Genomic DNA, 17362 nt, shown 5'->3' on the forward strand with positions numbered 1-17362 from the left:
CGTCTGGTCTCTTACATTTTCCATGGTTTGATACCACGTGTCTGCATACTCTTACCCCCTCCAAAGTCTCTGAAATAGCTTAGGTACAGAGGCCTTCTGTTGAATCATCAGTCTGACTGTACCATATTTAAATATAGAGGTTGTATGAAGTATTGCAAAGGGCACAATTCTGTGTTTTCCCTGATGTAATACTCCTACTTCAGCTTCTGAATGGCTTGATCATTAAATGATGTGTCTTAGGGTGCATGTTTTGTACACTGCAGAGGGACCTTCAGGGCTGGATTCAGAAAAAAACAGCTCTAAAATCACAAAGTTGTACAGCATGGCATTTAAAGAACATGCTGAAACCATAATAGCAAGCATTCACCATGTACTAGATTTCCTTAATCCTAGATTTCCATGATTGTTTTCTGCCCAGTTTTTATAGCATTAATGTCTATATTCACTAGCGCATGCACACTGTTGGAAGATGCAGATGCTACTGCTTTATATTACACACTGGACCTAATTCATAGTACCTAAACCATACTGTGACATTCTTGAAGCAGGAGCGACTGGAGAGCAAACAAAGCTTATTTAAACGAACAAACCAAAAGGAAAGACAGAGTAGCGTGAGAGTCTCAGGAAAATTTGCATCGTCGTCTTAGCTCTTGGTTTTCAGTGGCGTGAATGTGAAACATTGAGGGAGGCTAAATAAGGACAGTTACCAAATGACACACATTTGGTAACTGGACAATATTCACAGTATCTAAATCACACATTTTAGAACTAGAACCAATACACTTGATCCAGGCAAAAACCTTACATGTTACCTGTTTTGTGAATTTGAAATATTTTTATTTATTTATTTTCAGATGAAATATGAAATAAACCCTCTGCAGGAGGATAATGTATTCTGTCATTTCTGAGTTGAAAAAGGAAGGATCGTTTTCTGTTTTCTCCACTGTTTCATAATGCCGTCTGATATTGCTACAGTATATAGTCTAAGGATTAGACCACTGCATGCAGTCGCTTTGTGTGACACTTCATTAATGTGTCTTTCCAAACTGCATCTTATTTTTCTGTCCATAATTCTGAACATAATCCGTTCTCAGAATGGGGCAGAAGAAGCTTTCAGAGTCTATTTAGAGTTGGTTTCTGATCGCCATTAGACAGGAACAAGCATTCCAGCGTGAGTATATACCAACTTTACTCATGCTGCCATCACAGCTCTGCTCTAACGTCGAGGTCTGCATTGCATGTAATAGTGTGTGTTTCTCAAAGGCTTGGCATGGAGGAATTATTTAATCTGCATGAATTCATTACTAGGTAACAATAGCGTGCTCTCAATACAGAATAAATTCAGGTTAAGAACACAGGCATATCGCTGTGGGTTTGAGAACAGCACAACCTGTTTAAAGCAATGGAAAAAGCAAGTTCACAGTAGCTTTGGGTGAGGAATAGATTTTAAAAATAATTTATTTCCTCACACAATACAATGTCCTGCTACTGATGTATAAGGCTATTATTTGAATTTTCACATCTCTGCACTACAACTGTAATCTCTGCATGGGACTTGGCAGGTTAATCACATGATGTCTAAAATGCAGAGAAATCTGTGATTATACACTGTGTGCACAATTATTAGGCAAGTTGTATTTCTGAGGATTCATTTTTTTATTGAACAACTGTAGTGTTTGAGGTTAATAAACTTCAAATCTGAATATTTAAGAAAGTAAAAGTGAGTTTTGGGCATTAATAGGATAATATTTATGTGTGCATAATTATTGGGCAACTATTAATGTGTAGAATTATTATGCAACTAAAAGAAAAATGGAAATTTTCTTCTGTTAAAATGAGAATAATGAACAAAAAACAAATTTAAAAAATCAATATAGGCACCCTTCTTTTCAACAACAGTCATAAGCCTTCCATTCATGGAGTCTGTCAGTGGATGATCTGTTGACTATCAACTTTTTGTGCAGCAGTAAAGACAGCCTCGCAGACACTGTTCAGAGAGTGTACTGTTTTCCTTCACTGTAAATCTCCCATTTAAGAAGGGCCCACAAGTTCTCAATAGGGTTTAGGTCAGGTGAGGTAGGAAGCCATGTCATTATTCTTTCATCTTTAAGGCCGTTATTGGCTAGCCATACAGTGAAGTACTTTTATGCATGCGATGGAGCATTGTCCTGCATAAAAATCATGGTCTTCTTGAAAGATGCACACTTTTTTCTGTACCACAGCTTGAAGAAAGTGTCTTCTAAAACCTGGCAGTAGGTTTGGGAGTTGCTTTTGAGTCCATCTTCAACCTGAAATGGTCCGACTAGCTCATCTTTAATAATACCAGCCCATAGCAGTACCCCACCTCCACCTTGCTGGCGTGTGAGTCGAAGTGAAGCTCTGTGCCCGTGACTGATCCAGCCACAGGCCCATCCATCTGGTCCGTCAAGAGTCACTCTCAACTCATCAATCCATGAAACCTTTAAAAAGTCTGTCTTCAGATATTTCTTGGCTCAGTCTTGACATTTCACCTTATGTGGCTTGTTCAGTGGTGGTCATGTTTCAGCCCTCCTTACCTTGGCCATGTCTCTGGGTACTGAACACCTTGTACTTCTGGGCACTCCAGATAGGTTTCAATTCTGGAATATGACAGCACTGGAGGATAATGGGTTCCTGGATGCTTCGTTTGATTCTTCTCAAATGTTAATTTGCGTGTTTTTTTTCTCAACGTCTTTCTTGCGACCCTGTTGAATATTTGCAACAAAATGTTTGATGGTTCTGTGATCACGCCCCAATATCTTAGCAATTTTAAGAGTACTGCATCCCTCTTTTTACAATTTTTGACTTTTCAGAGTCAGTTAAATCTCTTTTTTTTTTTGCAGCATAAAAAATATGATATGGTCAAAATATTCTCTTGCCTAATAATTGTGCACACAGTGTATGTGTGATGTAATGCTCCCAGCTTCACAAAAAGATGACTCAGGCAGTTGGACCAGTTTCCAAACAATGACCCCAAGTAATGCCAGTTGGGTTTTTTTGTTGATGTTGTAGTAGTCGTGAAGCCCTAAAGTAAGTTACAGTTATTGTTATTATTATCTGTCCATCCAGCTTTTGCACTTGAGTGGGAAATTTATATTTACGTTTTACATTTTCAAATGGACACATGGGCCTCAGTGTACTGAAAGCATGGTGTGGTGTATCTCGAAGGTTGGGACAGCTGCAGGAGGCGGAGGAGGCCCACACCGAGGCTTTGAGACTCAATCCCTTCCTGCTGGATGCCTACGTGGGACGCGGTAATGTCTTCATGGACTATGGCCATATCCAGGCTACTAAACAAGCCCAGAGGGACTTCCTTTCTGCCCTGCACCACAATCCGTGCTGCTCCAGTGCTCGCATCGGCTTGGCCTACAATTTCCAGGTGCTGGTTTGTGTTAGAGACATGACTTTTCACCGCAGGACACAAAAAAGGTTTTGATGTGCCATCATAATAATGCATTGTCTGAATGCATGGGACATGCTCAGTGTTATAATCACAATATGGAGTCCCTGCCATATTGTCTAATCAACATTTAATGGGCTTGTTCATCAGAAGTGGACATGTGGTGTCATATTATCTCAAATTTCTCATATGAACCTGTCTTGATCTGTTGCTCTCATTTATACGTTATTTGTTAGCGTATAGTTAAGGTCTGATGAGAAGTGCCAGTTCTCTAAATGAAACATTAATTAATATATCTGTGAATATTTTATACTCCAGTAGAGTTATGGCATGTTATGGTACTATGTATACATTGAGAATTGTATTAGAAAATAGTTTCTTCTCTTTTTTTTTGAAGATCACACTATTTATTTTTGGCAGCATACACATAGATGGATGATATCTTTGTATAACTGAGGTAAATATGAAATGAGGCATCATTAGTCAAACTGGCATGGCGTTAGGATATTTCTCCTTAATCAATATGTTTCGTCCCACTTCTCTCTCTTCTGTGTTTGCAGTTGCCCTTGCACTTAAAGTAACTGCATTTCTTCGGGGGGGTGGGGGGGGTGTCAGGCATTTGAAAATGTTACTAAAGACACTCCACAGACACTGGCACTGCTCTACGTATCACTTTTATTTCTCATACTGCAGTCATGATAGCTGATATCACAAGCATTGTCACAGCTTTCCCTGCTGTTCCTCTCTTTTATGTGCTTTTATGCAGCTTTCCAATTTTCTGAATTTGCACTCACAGCAGTAAAGAAGGCTCCATTTCCTGTCGTCATTCATGTTAAGTTCTGCCATATTGTCCATTTAGGCCTCTTGCTTGATGTCAGTCTGAAAAATTACAAAATGGTCAAAAGTGGACAAATAATGTAAATTGGTTACAGAGCATTCATGGTCATCCATGAATGGTTATAAATGGTTTGCTTGCTTGCTATTTTCTTGCTTTAGTCTTCTTAACACATCCAACCCTGTGGCCCTATTCACATGCAGAGATATAAATAAGATAGTGGCTGATGCTGAATGCAATCAGAAAAAACAGCCATCCATTCAGCACCCAGGCAGACAGAGTGATATCTGATTCCTGTGCCCTTTTCACTGAATTCATCCTCATTATCTGCCCTGCTCTCTCCTCTTTTCCACAGGCAGTGATATCTCAGAGTGCCCGCTGGCTCTTATACTGCTATTGATTTTAACTGTGCGCATGATTCCCCACGTACCAGGTGTGTGGATTCTTCCAGAGAGCCTGGAATCAGTTCACTGTGGCCGTGGAGATTAATCCAAAGAGTTGGACAGCCTATGAAGGAAGAGCTGTTGTGAGTCTGCAGATGGGGAATGCATATGCATCTTTTCAGGACATAAACAATGCTCTGAAGGTATCAGTGTGGCAACTGTTTGATCTGATTTTTTAAAAAGCTTGTAGGCACTGAGTTGTCGCTGAGCTGAAAAGCCTCCCTGGATTTATATTTCAATGAAGTTTACACCTTGAGTCACTTAGGAGAACAACATTAATAGATATTGGCTCATACACAGCCTAAGCAGAGAGTAACGTTCTGCTTTCTGGAAAAAGGTTGTCTTTTGCTGTTTTCTAAGAGACATCTGTTTTCCCCCCATCTGTAACTCCACTGCAGTGCAATCCTGAGTCAGACCGGCTTCTCACAAACCGAGGTGTGATAAATCAGTTCATGGGGGACAAGCCTAGTGCCCTGAGAGACTATCAGGAAGCCATTTCCCTCAACCCCACGTATGCCCTGGCCTTCTTCAATGCTGCTAACCTCTTTTTCTACAACAGGCAGTTTGAACAGGTAAAGGGTAGGGGCACTGCGCCATTTTCCTTTAAAGTTTGAAGTGATTTGACAGATAGATCACTTGCATCAGCATAAATGGTGCATCTGTGTAAATGCTCTCTCACTTTTCTTTTCGATTCTGGATGCATGGCACTGGCTCAGGCATGTGAGTACTACAGCCGGGCCTTTGAACTTGAGCCCAGCAATGAGGCCGCCGTGCTGAACCGAGCCATTGCCCGGGCTCTGCTGCGGAAAGTTCCGGAATCCTTGCAGGACTTTAGTGAGGCGTTTCGACTCAGCCCTCAGTCAGTTCGTGTGTACTTCAACCGGGCCAACCTGTATGTCTCCCTCAGAAGATACAAGGCTGCAGAGATGGACTTCACACACGGTGGGCCACTCCTGAATGCTGGTACACTTGGATGTAATGATATACATATTTTTCTGATTATCTATATACACTGTGCTTAAAATGTTATTGAGCTCCAGAATGCATTTACAGAACCATAGCACATAGTTAGCAAATAATAAGCCATGGTCATGGTCATTGGAAAATATGTGTGTGTGTGTGTGTGTGTGTGTGTGTGTGTGTGTGTGTGTGTGTGTGTGTGTGTATGAGTTCACAGTGTGAATATATTTGTTAACGAAAGGGGTCAGAGGAGGAGAATTGTTCTCATGAACAGGAGGTGCAGTCAAGCAAATTGCAGTCGAGTACTGTGTTACAACTGGCATGTCTGAATGCAGAACTCATTTGTTCCTAGCATGGATAGGTTATAACAGTACACGACTGGTTTGAATGCTATTGCTGTCTAAGTAAACAGAAAGGCAAGACTCCAGTGGGTAATACAGTGCAAAAATGTGATCACTGAGCAGTGGAAAAATATCGCCTAGTCAGATTAATCCTTATTTCTGTTGCACCATGCTGATGGGGGGGATCCGAATTTGATCTCAGCAACATGAATTGATGAACCCTTTCTGTTAAGTGTCAACAGACTGGTAGAGGTGGAATAATGGTGTAGAGAATGCTTTCTTCACAAACCCTGGGTCCTCTGATACCTGTGGATGGGCGTTTAGAGAGTAGGATTTACCTAAGCATTGTGGCTGATCAAGTTTATCCCTTCATGGCAGCTGTTTACCCCATGGCAGTCCCTAAATCTTGATTCTATACAGCATCTCTGGGACAAGGTAGAACAGGCAGTTCAGAGCATGTTAGTACGTCCATCTACCTACCTTATAAAAACTGCAAGAAACTGTCCTGTCCACATGGACCAAGAGTCCTGCAGAATCATTTTAACACCTAGTGGAATCTATGCCACACTGAATTGCTGCAGTTCTGAAGGCCAAAGGCCAGTTCTGAAGAAATCTCTAATAAAGTGGCCATTCACTGTAGTCTCTACACATGTTGAATGCCGGTAGACTTTCACAAGTTGAATCCTGTCTATATGACCCAGTATCACAGAAAACAATAAAAGTCCTTTACAGCTCAAGTAACAAAGACACAGGTTCTGTTGTGTAAAACAAGAGGCAGATAGTTTCTATGGTTACAGTGTAAACCTAGTGCTAGATTTACACTGAATTTGCCCAGTAACAAAATAACCTAAAGTTGTGGTGTTAAATGTGCTTTGAACCATGTTTTGCATGTTTTTCTAATTCAAAGAAACTCCATTATTAGCATTATTGTCATTGTATAAGGACAGAAGTCCATCTAGTCCATCTAGTCAGCTGTCATCTTCTCTATTATTTGCACTTTCATTTCTCATTTCAACATTTTTTGATACATTTATTTTATATACAATAAATATACTGCAAGTATTCACATGCACAAACATTGATCTCCACACATTTGCAGACATGCTGACTGAGTAATGGTAATTTATGGAAATATACTAGATAAATGGGCTTTAGATTTTCTCTCTTGTCTCTCCCTTTTAGTTGAAAAGCAGCATGCCCTCCCTACACCACTCTAATTCTGTATGTGGGAAATGGAGATGTATTTAGTAACAGTTGTGTGGTATAGTCTTGCAGTCTGTGTGTAGAATACTGAGGCAGGGTGTTACTGAATAGGATTATTCTGTTGGTGATACTAATTAAGGCCCATCACTCAGTTCTAACAATTTGTATGGGAGTTCCAGTGATGACTGACAGGTGATGGTTCATTCTTCTGTGTGGACACATAATTACACACATAATTCTTTTTAGCAGAGTGGGGTATGTCATGCAAATAACACGAGCTCTCTTTCTCTCCTCTCTCTCTCTCTCTCTCTCTCTCTCTCCCTCTCTGTGTGTATGTGTGTGTGCATTTGTGTGTGTGTGTGTGTGTGTGTGTGTGTGTGTGTGTGTGTGTTGTAGCTCTTGAGCTTCAACCTGATGATGCTCTGCTGTACAAGCTCAGAGCAGATGTCCGTGGTCATCTGGGACTGATAAAGCAGGCAGTGGCGGACTATAGAACTGCAGTGGAACTCCAAGATGCCACACAGCATTCTCATCCAGACCTCTCACACAGATGATCCAGCCCCTTAGGAGTGGGCACATACGGGGCACTTGTTAAATGGCCAGATTCATTAAATAAATTCAGTTTTCACACTCAATTTGTGTGCATAGTTTATTCATTATAGATGTATTAGTATAGTAATCTGTGGTGAAGGTAGAGCTTTAATCTACTAATGCCATTACGTAGAAGCATTTTATATTTAAATGAAGGGCAGATTCAAACTCCACATGTCCCAGGTGTTTCACATTTCACTGTGCTGTATATTCTTCCATCACTCCTATGTTTAGAATAGATATTTTCATGAAAATGGTGTTGACATATAGTACTTTACAGTGTCATTGAGCTGAGTTGCTTGTGTAAAATATTACAGACACAAAAAATGAGAGAGGGTGAGGGAGAAGATGAATGACCAGCATAATACTGGCCACCTAACACCTGCAGCCAGCCTTGGTCTCCTCCATTTCTGAGAGAGACGCAGAAGGAGAGTGAATATGAGAGTGAGACTAAATGAGAGAGAGAGGGAAAGGGAGAGTGAATGAAAGAGTGTTAACATGGCCATCTGCTCCTTTTACTCACTGTGATGTGCTCAATACAACTCAAGGGCAACTTAAGCCCTTCTCTGAACAAAAACACGTAGGGATATTATTACACTTCAGGCTAACTTTACCGTTTAAAAGAAGTTATCTATTTTGACAAAACCACAAATATAACTGCAGCAGTAAGGGATTTGGGATTTCAGGATCAGTCTGTTTTCAGCTCACTGTGGTGCTATGTTCCTAGATCTAGATTCTGCTGTACCGAAGCTTTTTACTTGTACCTACATTTCGCTGAGCATTAGAATGCAGTCAACACTGAAACCTGCTGTCGCATCCTAATTGGTGCCCAGATAACCACCCAGACCTGCACACACTGATCAATCTGTACCCACCAATTGCACTCCCCAATCACTTCCCTGATCCCAGTCACCCACTTATTAGTTCATTGTGTGCACTGGTTTCCTGCAGATCCTCATCCTCATCCCGCATTATACTCTGTGTGATGCCATTCTGAGCTTGTCTTGCTTGCTTCCAGGCCTGCATACTGCTGCTGGCCCCCAGACTCGCCTAGTTACCCGTTTTTTGTCCTACTCATAGACTTATTTTATTTTGCAGCTCGCTTGACAAGCAAACTTTTTGTTTCCTGCTTATTTAAACACCTGGCTCCTCGTGCCTCGCTTCCTGACTCCAGCGATATGTCAGACCTGCTTTGTCTCTTCTGATATGGATTCCATTAATAGTTGGTGCCATAAATTAGCATGGGTTTTAAAAGTTGAACTAGGTGATTGCTAATATAGATAGGATTACACAAAGCACCAACATTAAAATACCCAATATAATAAAAATAACATTTCTAAATTGCTTTATATCATAACTGAGGTGTTGCCCTTTTATAATGCTATATGTATATTTGCAAGACACCATTATAAATAAAAATCAGTCAAAGCAATGATTTATTTTAAGAAGAATATATACAAGAAGATAAATATTAAACTAGACAAACATCTATACTGAAATGTAATAGGTCACCAACAAGCAGTGGAAATACCCTGCATCAGTATTTGCAACCAAATGTATCAAAATTCACATTTTCTACACAAAAAAAAACCACAACCTGCCAAATCTCTACTTTTTTCAGTGGACATTAAAAATTAATACACAGTCATCCTTAATAAAGATTATATGAGAGTTTTAAAGCATTTTCTTGATGCAAGATCTGAGAAGAGCTCTCCTACAGATATTCTTTTAAAACTGTTGGAACTTCACTCTAAACTGCTTTGCCTTTGACTCCAAGTACCACTCACAAATAGGATGAGTTAGTATGAATGCTAAAATGGGACCTTCCTACGCAAACATTTTTGTTGGTTTTGTTGAGAAACATTTTTTGAACAATACCTGTACCCTTAATATTTCTGATATGCACAGATGACATTTTTGGTATTGCTACATGCATATTTGAAGAACAGCTGTTCATTTTATTCCATCGCCAAGTTCCACCCAACTCTGGACGTACATGGAATACATTACATCTTAGCAAGAGGATAGTGTTTCTAGATGTTTCAGTTAGGTCTGAAAATTCTGGTTTAAATATCACCATCTACTATGAACCTCTGGATTCTCGTTTTTTTTTACAGTGCAGCGCCACATTGCAAGGCCTGCAAAAACTCCTCCTTTACTCAGCTATTAAGACTTAAGTGCATTGAGAATGAGAATGAACACATCCTCTAGAAAAGTATCGGTGGATTTCCTAAGGAAGTCATGCATGATGCTTTTGCTTGTGTTTTACCTGTTTACAGAGTGGATGCACAGGCCTACAAACAATCTACTATTAAGATGACAAGAATTCCTTTGGTGCTCACTTAACATCTTACAAAAACCAGTGGATAATATTATACTTCAACACTTCAGAATCCTCCAGGGTGGTGCAGAGACTGCATCCCTTTTTAAGGATCCTCCACTAATTTACAGACAGGACAAAAACGTCAAACACATGTTCGTCAAGAGTGAGATAAATGACCATTCAGATAATAACTGTCATACTGTAGCCTGCAACCATTCTAGATGCGCTACATGTACATTTATTAATACATTCACTAAAAATAATTGGCACAAAAGGATTAGTTGTAATCACCCATTTCTTTTCACGCATTGCTGCAGTAGTTGTCTACTGTATGACTTGCAAGAGATGTAATCAGCTTTACACTGGAGAAATCAAGAAGACGCTTGCTAAGGATTTGTTATTTCCAGTGGCAAGGCATTTTAATACTAATGGACATTGCATTAATGACATATAATGACATTTGCATTACCAGTTGTTGCAATGGCAGCAATGAAATTAGGAATCTCAAAGAAAAAGAATTGATCTACACTCTTGGATCTTTAATACCTTATATAATGTTTTTTCATATACAAACTTGACTTGTTTCTCCTCCTTCTCTCTCTCTCTCTCTCTCTCTCTCTCTCTCTCTCTCTCTCTCTATATATATATATATATATATATATATATATATATATATATATATATTCAATCAACATATATATATCAATATATATATAACTGTCATAGTAATATAAAAGGTCCCATTCACTAGTTTAAAATGTTGAATATAATATCCCATAGCTCAAAATTGTTGAAAACATTAGCGAACCTACTTGTTCTGGAAATGCTAGGATGTGAGGATGTGAGTCAGGTAGATATCTGACACAGAGAATTGCAGTATATTGTGATGCACTTTAAAAAGAATAGATAAAACCGATATTTGTCGTTATATTAATACGGAATGAAGGAGGAAATTGTTATCGTGTGACATTTAAAAAGTATTTTTTTAAAGAGCGATATGTTCTTATTAAGATACAAAGAAACGTCATTTTGCACCGTCTGACGTTGGATCTCTCAATTTAAGGCAATGGGGATGTTTATTGGAATAACTCTCCATCCCACGCTGCAGCTAGAGGATTTGAGGGAGAGGATGCACCTTCTGGACTTAAAAAGAACACAAACGGAGATCATCTGAGGTCACACACTCACATCGCTCCCTTTTTACCTGGAAAGTACAATCATTGTCAACATGCTGGTCAACAGTACATACAGGAACCTGGAGGACGGCTTCTTTCTAAATTCATCTGGCAACGGAACGCACAGTGATTCTCACGGCAGCGCAGTCCTTATCTCCTTTATCTATTCGGTGGTGTGCTTGGTCGGGCTCTGCGGGAACTCCATGGTCATTTATGTCATTTTTAGATACGCGAAAATGAAAACCGCAACAAACATTTACATTTTGAACTTGGCGATCGCGGACGAGTTACTTATGCTGAGCGTGCCTTTCTTGGTGACATCCTCGCTACTACATCACTGGCCGTTTGGTTCGTTTTTATGCCGTCTCGTTTTAAGCGTTGATGCTGTTAACATGTTTACCAGCATTTATTGCTTAACTGTATTAAGTATTGATCGATACATCGCTGTGGTGCACCCAATCAAAGCAGCCCGATATAGGAGACCTACAGTTGCTAAAATGGTCAACTTCGGTGTGTGGATGTTCTCTATTTTGGTCATCTTGCCCATCATTATATTCGCTACTTCTACACCAAACTCGGATGGCTCGGTCGCCTGTAACATGCAGATGCCTGAGCCACAGCGTCGGTGGATGGCTGTATTTGTAATTTATGCTTTTCTTATGGGTTTTCTTTTCCCGGTCATTGCTATATGCATGTGCTATCTTCTGATCATAGTGAAACTGAGAGTGGTTGCTCTGAAAGCAGGCTGGCAACAGCGCAAAAAGTCAGAGAGAAAGATTACCCTCATGGTTATGATGGTGGTGACTGTGTTCGTGATGTGCTGGATGCCTTTTCACATAGTGCAGCTCGTTAACGTTTTTGTAGAGCAGCATAACGCAACTCTTAGTCAGCTGGCGGTTATTCTAGGTTACGCCAACAGTTGTGCCAATCCCATTTTATACGGCTTCCTATCAGACAATTTCAAACGCTCGTTCCAAAGAATTCTGTGCCTTCGGTGGATGGACAATGCAACCGAGGAGCCCATCGACTACTACGCTACGGCTCTGAAAAGTCGTGGATACAGTGTAGACGAATTTCACCCGGACAATATGGAATCAGACAGCGCATACAGAAATGGGACGTGCACCTCAAGAACTACAACACTGTAGTGGGCTGCAGTAGAGCGGCGTTTTGGTGACCTGAACAAATAACGACATAATGACATCACAACTGTACTGTTGTCGTGCTCAATGCAAGTGTATTTTTATGTCTTCACTATTTATATGTGTTTATTCCATTTGTGAGAAAGCGACTTCTACTGACGTTATTAACTTCCCACGCAAATAATTTAACCACTTTGAATTTTACAAATACGTTCAGTAGGCTTATTAATGTACACCGCGCAAAGTTTATTTTCTTGTTAGTACTGCAAATGTATTAAACGATCAATTTGGTTGGTGAGAGAATCTCTGGCCTACATTTCAACTGTCGCAGTTCGGTTGATTCTGTTTGACAAACTACGCTAATAAGCAAGAACAATTTCGTAGTCTTTTTGACGCTGAAACAAATATGCACAAGCTTTTTACACTGGAATACCAGCGAGGAAAGTAATCACTTAGTCATAAATAGGTTGCACTTATTAAAAATAACCATTCTATCATTAAATCACTTATTTCTAAATGATGTTTTTAAAGCTTTTGTCACTTTTATATATTTGCTACCAGAGCAAAAACAAAGGCGCCGTTTTTATTACAGTAAGATAGATATGCGACGGTCTGCCTCCTACATCTTCAATATTTAAAGCGTTTTGAAGGAGTGTAGACAAACTATACAATAATAAGAAAATGCAAGTAATGGTGTAGCCTGTGATCTGTGATGTTCTGTTTAGTGCTTGTTGTTCATTATCTCACCCACTGTGCATTAAAGGAAAATGTGCAGGAAAGCGAGTGTCTCCCTAACCTACTCTCTCTCATCAGCCCATCTTATCTGTAACCTACCTCCCTCATTCTTCTGCGCAAAGTATTATGCACTTCTTAATTTTGTTTGACTTAAGCAAAAAACTGTAAATGTTTGCATTTTATTTCAGGCATCCAATCACATATTTTTCTCTTCGAAATCACTTCTTATTGTTGTTCTTTATATAAGAGCATGACACAGATGTAAGGCATGTACTTGACATGCTTTGTGGCAGTTTTACATTTTCAGTCTCACACTACATCCTTTTAAAAAGCCATTATACTGCCATTTGTCATATAAGTTTTTTGTAGTCTTTGGCGAAGACCTGAGAGTTTCCAAACTGAAAAATGAATGTTGATATAAAGTACATAAATCTCTTATGTTTGCAGATCTGAAAAATCCTTAAAAATTCAAGCATTTTTAAAGAATATTGAACCCTCTGGATATAATCTTTATATAATGCATGCAAACAGTATCAGCACCTTGATTTAGATTGTAAAAAAGCATGACTTCAGAGCAGCATTTAAAAGGCAAGCAGTGTACAGTAAAAAAAAGCTTATATACATGGAAAGCTTATATACATAACAATCCCCAGCAAATGTCACTGTCACTGAGCCACTCAGTTCTTTCAGAATAATCTATGCCTGTGATTGATCTCTCCAACACCCCTTAGGTTGCCTCCTTCTCGTTCACCTTTTCCACAGAGTCCGATCCGTTTAGAGCCACTGCTTCTTTAGAGGTTTTTGCCCTTCTTTTTCGCAGTTCTTTAGAGCGTCTTACGTGGAAGCATCTTGCTATGGCTGCAAGGAGCACAATAAGCACCACAAGGATCAGCAAAGCCACAATCACAGGGACGAGGATGTTGGACAGACCTTCTGTGTTTCCCTCAGAGTGAATGTCACTCCCAGCTGTGCTGTTACTGGTCCATTTTGTTATTGGAGGTTGGTTGTGCGCCACTGAATTGGTGGTTGGAGCAGGTGAAGGAAAAGAGGACATTATTCCTGTTGTTCTGCACAGGTCATTCCGACATACACACTCATATGAACCCACTGTATTTATGCAGTCGTGTTCACATATCTGGTGTTGTTCACACTCATTGATGTCCTCACAATTTCCATTCATATTTTTTCTGTAACCCGAATGACATTCTAAGCAGATTTTTGATATGTCTGTCTCTGTTCCTCCTACCAGCTTCCAATTTTGAGAGCTCCTCGAACAGGTTAGTGTGAAAGTGTTCCTATTACAAGTTATCTGAAGTGTGTGCGGATCATTATTTTTTTTAATGATGTCATGACTTCCCTGGATCAGCGGTTTAGTGCATAGTTTTAGGTCATTCTGTCCATCATGTTTACAAATAAAGGGATGTTTCTGCTTGCAGTGACTAGCAGTTAACCCCCATCTGATGTTGGTGTCTCTGTACTCCACTGAGATTTTTCCACATAGAACATTTGTGCAAGTAGATTTAGGGTCTTCCTTCCACTTATTAGCCATAAATGTAGTGCTGTTATCTATTGTCCAGTAGAAACCTTTCAGTGGATTACTGCTTTGAACGCATACCCCCTTCTCTTTTTTCAGGCCAATCCAGAAAGTATCAAACGTTTGATTTCCTTTATCCCTGATGGCTGTCAGAATATTTGAAATTTCACTTTGGTTTGGCATGTTAGTCAAAAAACCATCTTCTTCCTTACAGGATTTCTGAGCATTTTCAAATGACACTGTCTCCAGGCGTACAGTATAGAAAATATCATTTATGCTAAAGACAACAGTCAGAATGTTGAGAAAATATAATCCACTTTGGTAATCCATGTTTCTGTCTCCTGCCTTGTATCCCTCAGCTCTTTGTTAGTCTCCAAGCTCTCACTGACTGGGAGAAAACCACCATCTATCTCATTTCTTCTTTCTTATCTACTCTGGGAGGTCCTCCCAAGACAACAAGAAGAGGAAGTGTGCACAGCCTTGATACAGACCTCCGCTTCCTCTAGGGTGGTGGTGGTGATGCTGATGCCAAACAATAACAGCTCTAAAAGAAATTTGCTGCTCATGTAACCAGAGCTTTTGCAAATTGTTCCCTCAGTGATGCAATAGATTAACCCAAAACACAGAGAAAAATATAGTTGGCAGTCACAGGTCAGTGCAGCCATGACCTCAGCAATTGACACCAACAATTTATTTGAAGTGACATGTTTGCCATGCATACAGTTCAAGAATCACATTTTAAAAGGTGTATTTTTATAGGATTAAGAAAATGAGATGCTAAAGCATCAGTAATTTAGCCTATATTCATAGACAAAAGACCTCAGCAAGCCAATCATCTCACATTTTCATGCATATATGATGAGAGCGTAAAATATAGGAGGAAGCACGGTTTACTCCACTGATAAAGGCTTTCCACAGTAGCAGTGTAGCTCAGTTCACATCTGACACTCAACGCTAACAATTTCAAAGGAGTGTTGATAGACTTCAGGAGGCATAGAAAAAAGGTCTTTGGACTTACATATGCATTAGCTACTGTTTTATTTCACATCACCAATGGGTATCATTGTGAAAGTCCACCAGATGCTTCCTGAAGGAAATACCCATGAATAGCAGGAAGTGAAGTAACAATTCAAGTGCTTGATTCTATGATTCTATGCATTTTGGTCAGGGCAGTCAGGGGGTGGATACAAGCATAGGAAAAAGAATTCTGAGTAATAGGAAAAAGAGTCATCAAAACAGCTAGAGCAAAAACAAAGGGTTGAAATCAAGGCATCTAAGTGTATGTTTTCCATTCCATCCTGTTGACTAAGAACAATAATCAAAACATATAGTAATTAATAACTTGCTGGTTACTAGGAGCTGTAGCTTTTCTTTGCTGTGGCATGGTTTCTTTCTTTCTTACATTCTCACATCCCCCCTATGCCACATTATTGCCCACTCATGAACACATGTGATCTTAGCTGAACACAGTAGCTGATAGAGCTGGTGTGATGTTAGAATCAGTTTGTTTAATGTCTCATAAAGTCCCTTAACTTTATTAACCCATCCTGAATATTTATCTTGCCTTTTCACATAAATGCAAACCTAAAAAAGCCAAGGGATCTCCTTTGAGGTTGTATTTAGATATGACCATGGACACAGCAGCATTTAGTGTTATTTATGTACTAGTAATACATCATTCAGTGGAAAATATGTATTAGTTTGTGGGAAAGGAAAGTCATTTTTTGAGTCATTATTGGATTATATGTCCAAGATATGGGCATGGAACTTTTAATTTTTGTTTGTTTGCAGGCTTGCATGTGGGTTTTGCACAGCCTAAATCATGTAGTAAACCTGTTATGTCTTAACACACTGATGAGAAAAAATAAAGTAATGAAAAAGGTGAGACTAAGTCATGGTACAGTTGGGTCTTTGCACAGGGTGGACGTTAGACTTTACAGCTGTACCGTGGAACTGTGTTAGTTCTTATTTCTGACGAGTAGTGGAGCTGCTTCCAATGCAGGAACAGTGTGCACGCAGAAGTGGAGACTGCTGTCGGACTGTATAATGAATGATGTCGGTATGTCCAGTGCGCTCAGAAGCGTGGGTGGAGGTTCTTGGCCAGCTTAGTCATGGCACATGCATGGATCCCGACCGTCTGCTGTGAACCGTGGACACACACAATCAAAGAATTCCTCTCTACAAAGCGCAGCTTGATTTATTTATTTATTTTGCTTGTTTAATTGTGTTATATCTGCTTTTAGAGGATTGATATTTTATGTGGAAACCTCTATAATTATCACTGAATATAGAAGCTGACATTTATAACAAGGAAACATTCATTTTAACATGCTCATGTCACTATTTTCAACAGACTCACATAACACACATACTGAAATCATATTAAAAGTATGTTTTTTGCTTTTAGCACAAGTAACCTCTGCAACTGCAACTTTATCAACACTTAAAAATTCAAAGTCTATTATTCATAAATTTCCAAGGTTATAAGCAATGCTAACAAATGAAACCATTTTAAAAACTATCATCTAATAAATAAATAAATATTTAATTTGACAGTGTACTGTTATAGTAAGCTGCATGTTTAGTCTGCTGTGAATTTCATTAAATGTGGCAGTAGGAGTGTAAGCTTAGAAACGTCATACGTCTATTATACCTGTGAAGG

The 17362-nt window shown here is 39.4% G+C and overlaps 3 protein-coding genes across 7 annotated transcripts in view; 2 read left to right on the top strand and 1 right to left on the bottom strand.

Moving 5' to 3' along the window:
• The window catches only part of ttc6 (tetratricopeptide repeat domain 6), a 31480-nt gene extending 23653 nt beyond the window's left edge, over positions 1-7827 (top strand). For 2 of the 5 annotated variants that reach the window (XM_035532612.2, XM_081721379.1), the window contains exons 27-31: positions 3187-3397; positions 4687-4839; positions 5095-5268; positions 5413-5638; positions 7597-7827. In XM_035532612.2, the coding sequence (XP_035388505.2) occupies positions 3187-3397; positions 4687-4839; positions 5095-5268; positions 5413-5638; positions 7597-7754 (922 nt within the window). In that variant the 3' untranslated portion in view covers positions 7755-7827. Of the gene's footprint in view, positions 1-1094; positions 1172-3186; positions 3398-3815; positions 3876-4608; positions 4840-5094; positions 5269-5412; positions 5639-7596 lie in introns of those variants that run through there. The other 3 variants (XM_081721381.1, XM_081721380.1, XM_081721382.1) reach the window with 3 other exon arrangements.
• Positions 7828-11180: 3353 nt separating this feature from the next.
• Positions 11181-12734, top strand: sstr1a (somatostatin receptor 1a). The gene has a single exon (XM_027013198.3). The coding sequence runs from the start codon at positions 11343-11345 to the stop codon at positions 12435-12437; it is 1095 nt and encodes a 364-aa protein (XP_026868999.2). The 5' UTR covers positions 11181-11342; the 3' UTR covers positions 12438-12734.
• Positions 12735-12878: 144 nt separating this feature from the next.
• clec14a (C-type lectin domain containing 14A) lies at positions 12879-16542 on the bottom strand. Its single transcript, XM_027013197.3, has one exon. The coding sequence runs from the start codon at positions 15028-15030 to the stop codon at positions 13894-13896; it is 1137 nt and encodes a 378-aa protein (XP_026868998.3). The 5' UTR covers positions 15031-16542; the 3' UTR covers positions 12879-13893.
• Between the last annotated feature and the right edge of the window lie 820 nt (positions 16543-17362).

The sequence above is a fragment of the Electrophorus electricus genome, chromosome 10 (assembly GCF_041902795.1).
Source record: "Electrophorus electricus isolate QZ-2024a chromosome 10, ASM4190279v1, whole genome shotgun sequence".
Taxonomy (NCBI): Eukaryota; Metazoa; Chordata; class Actinopteri; order Gymnotiformes; family Gymnotidae; genus Electrophorus; species Electrophorus electricus.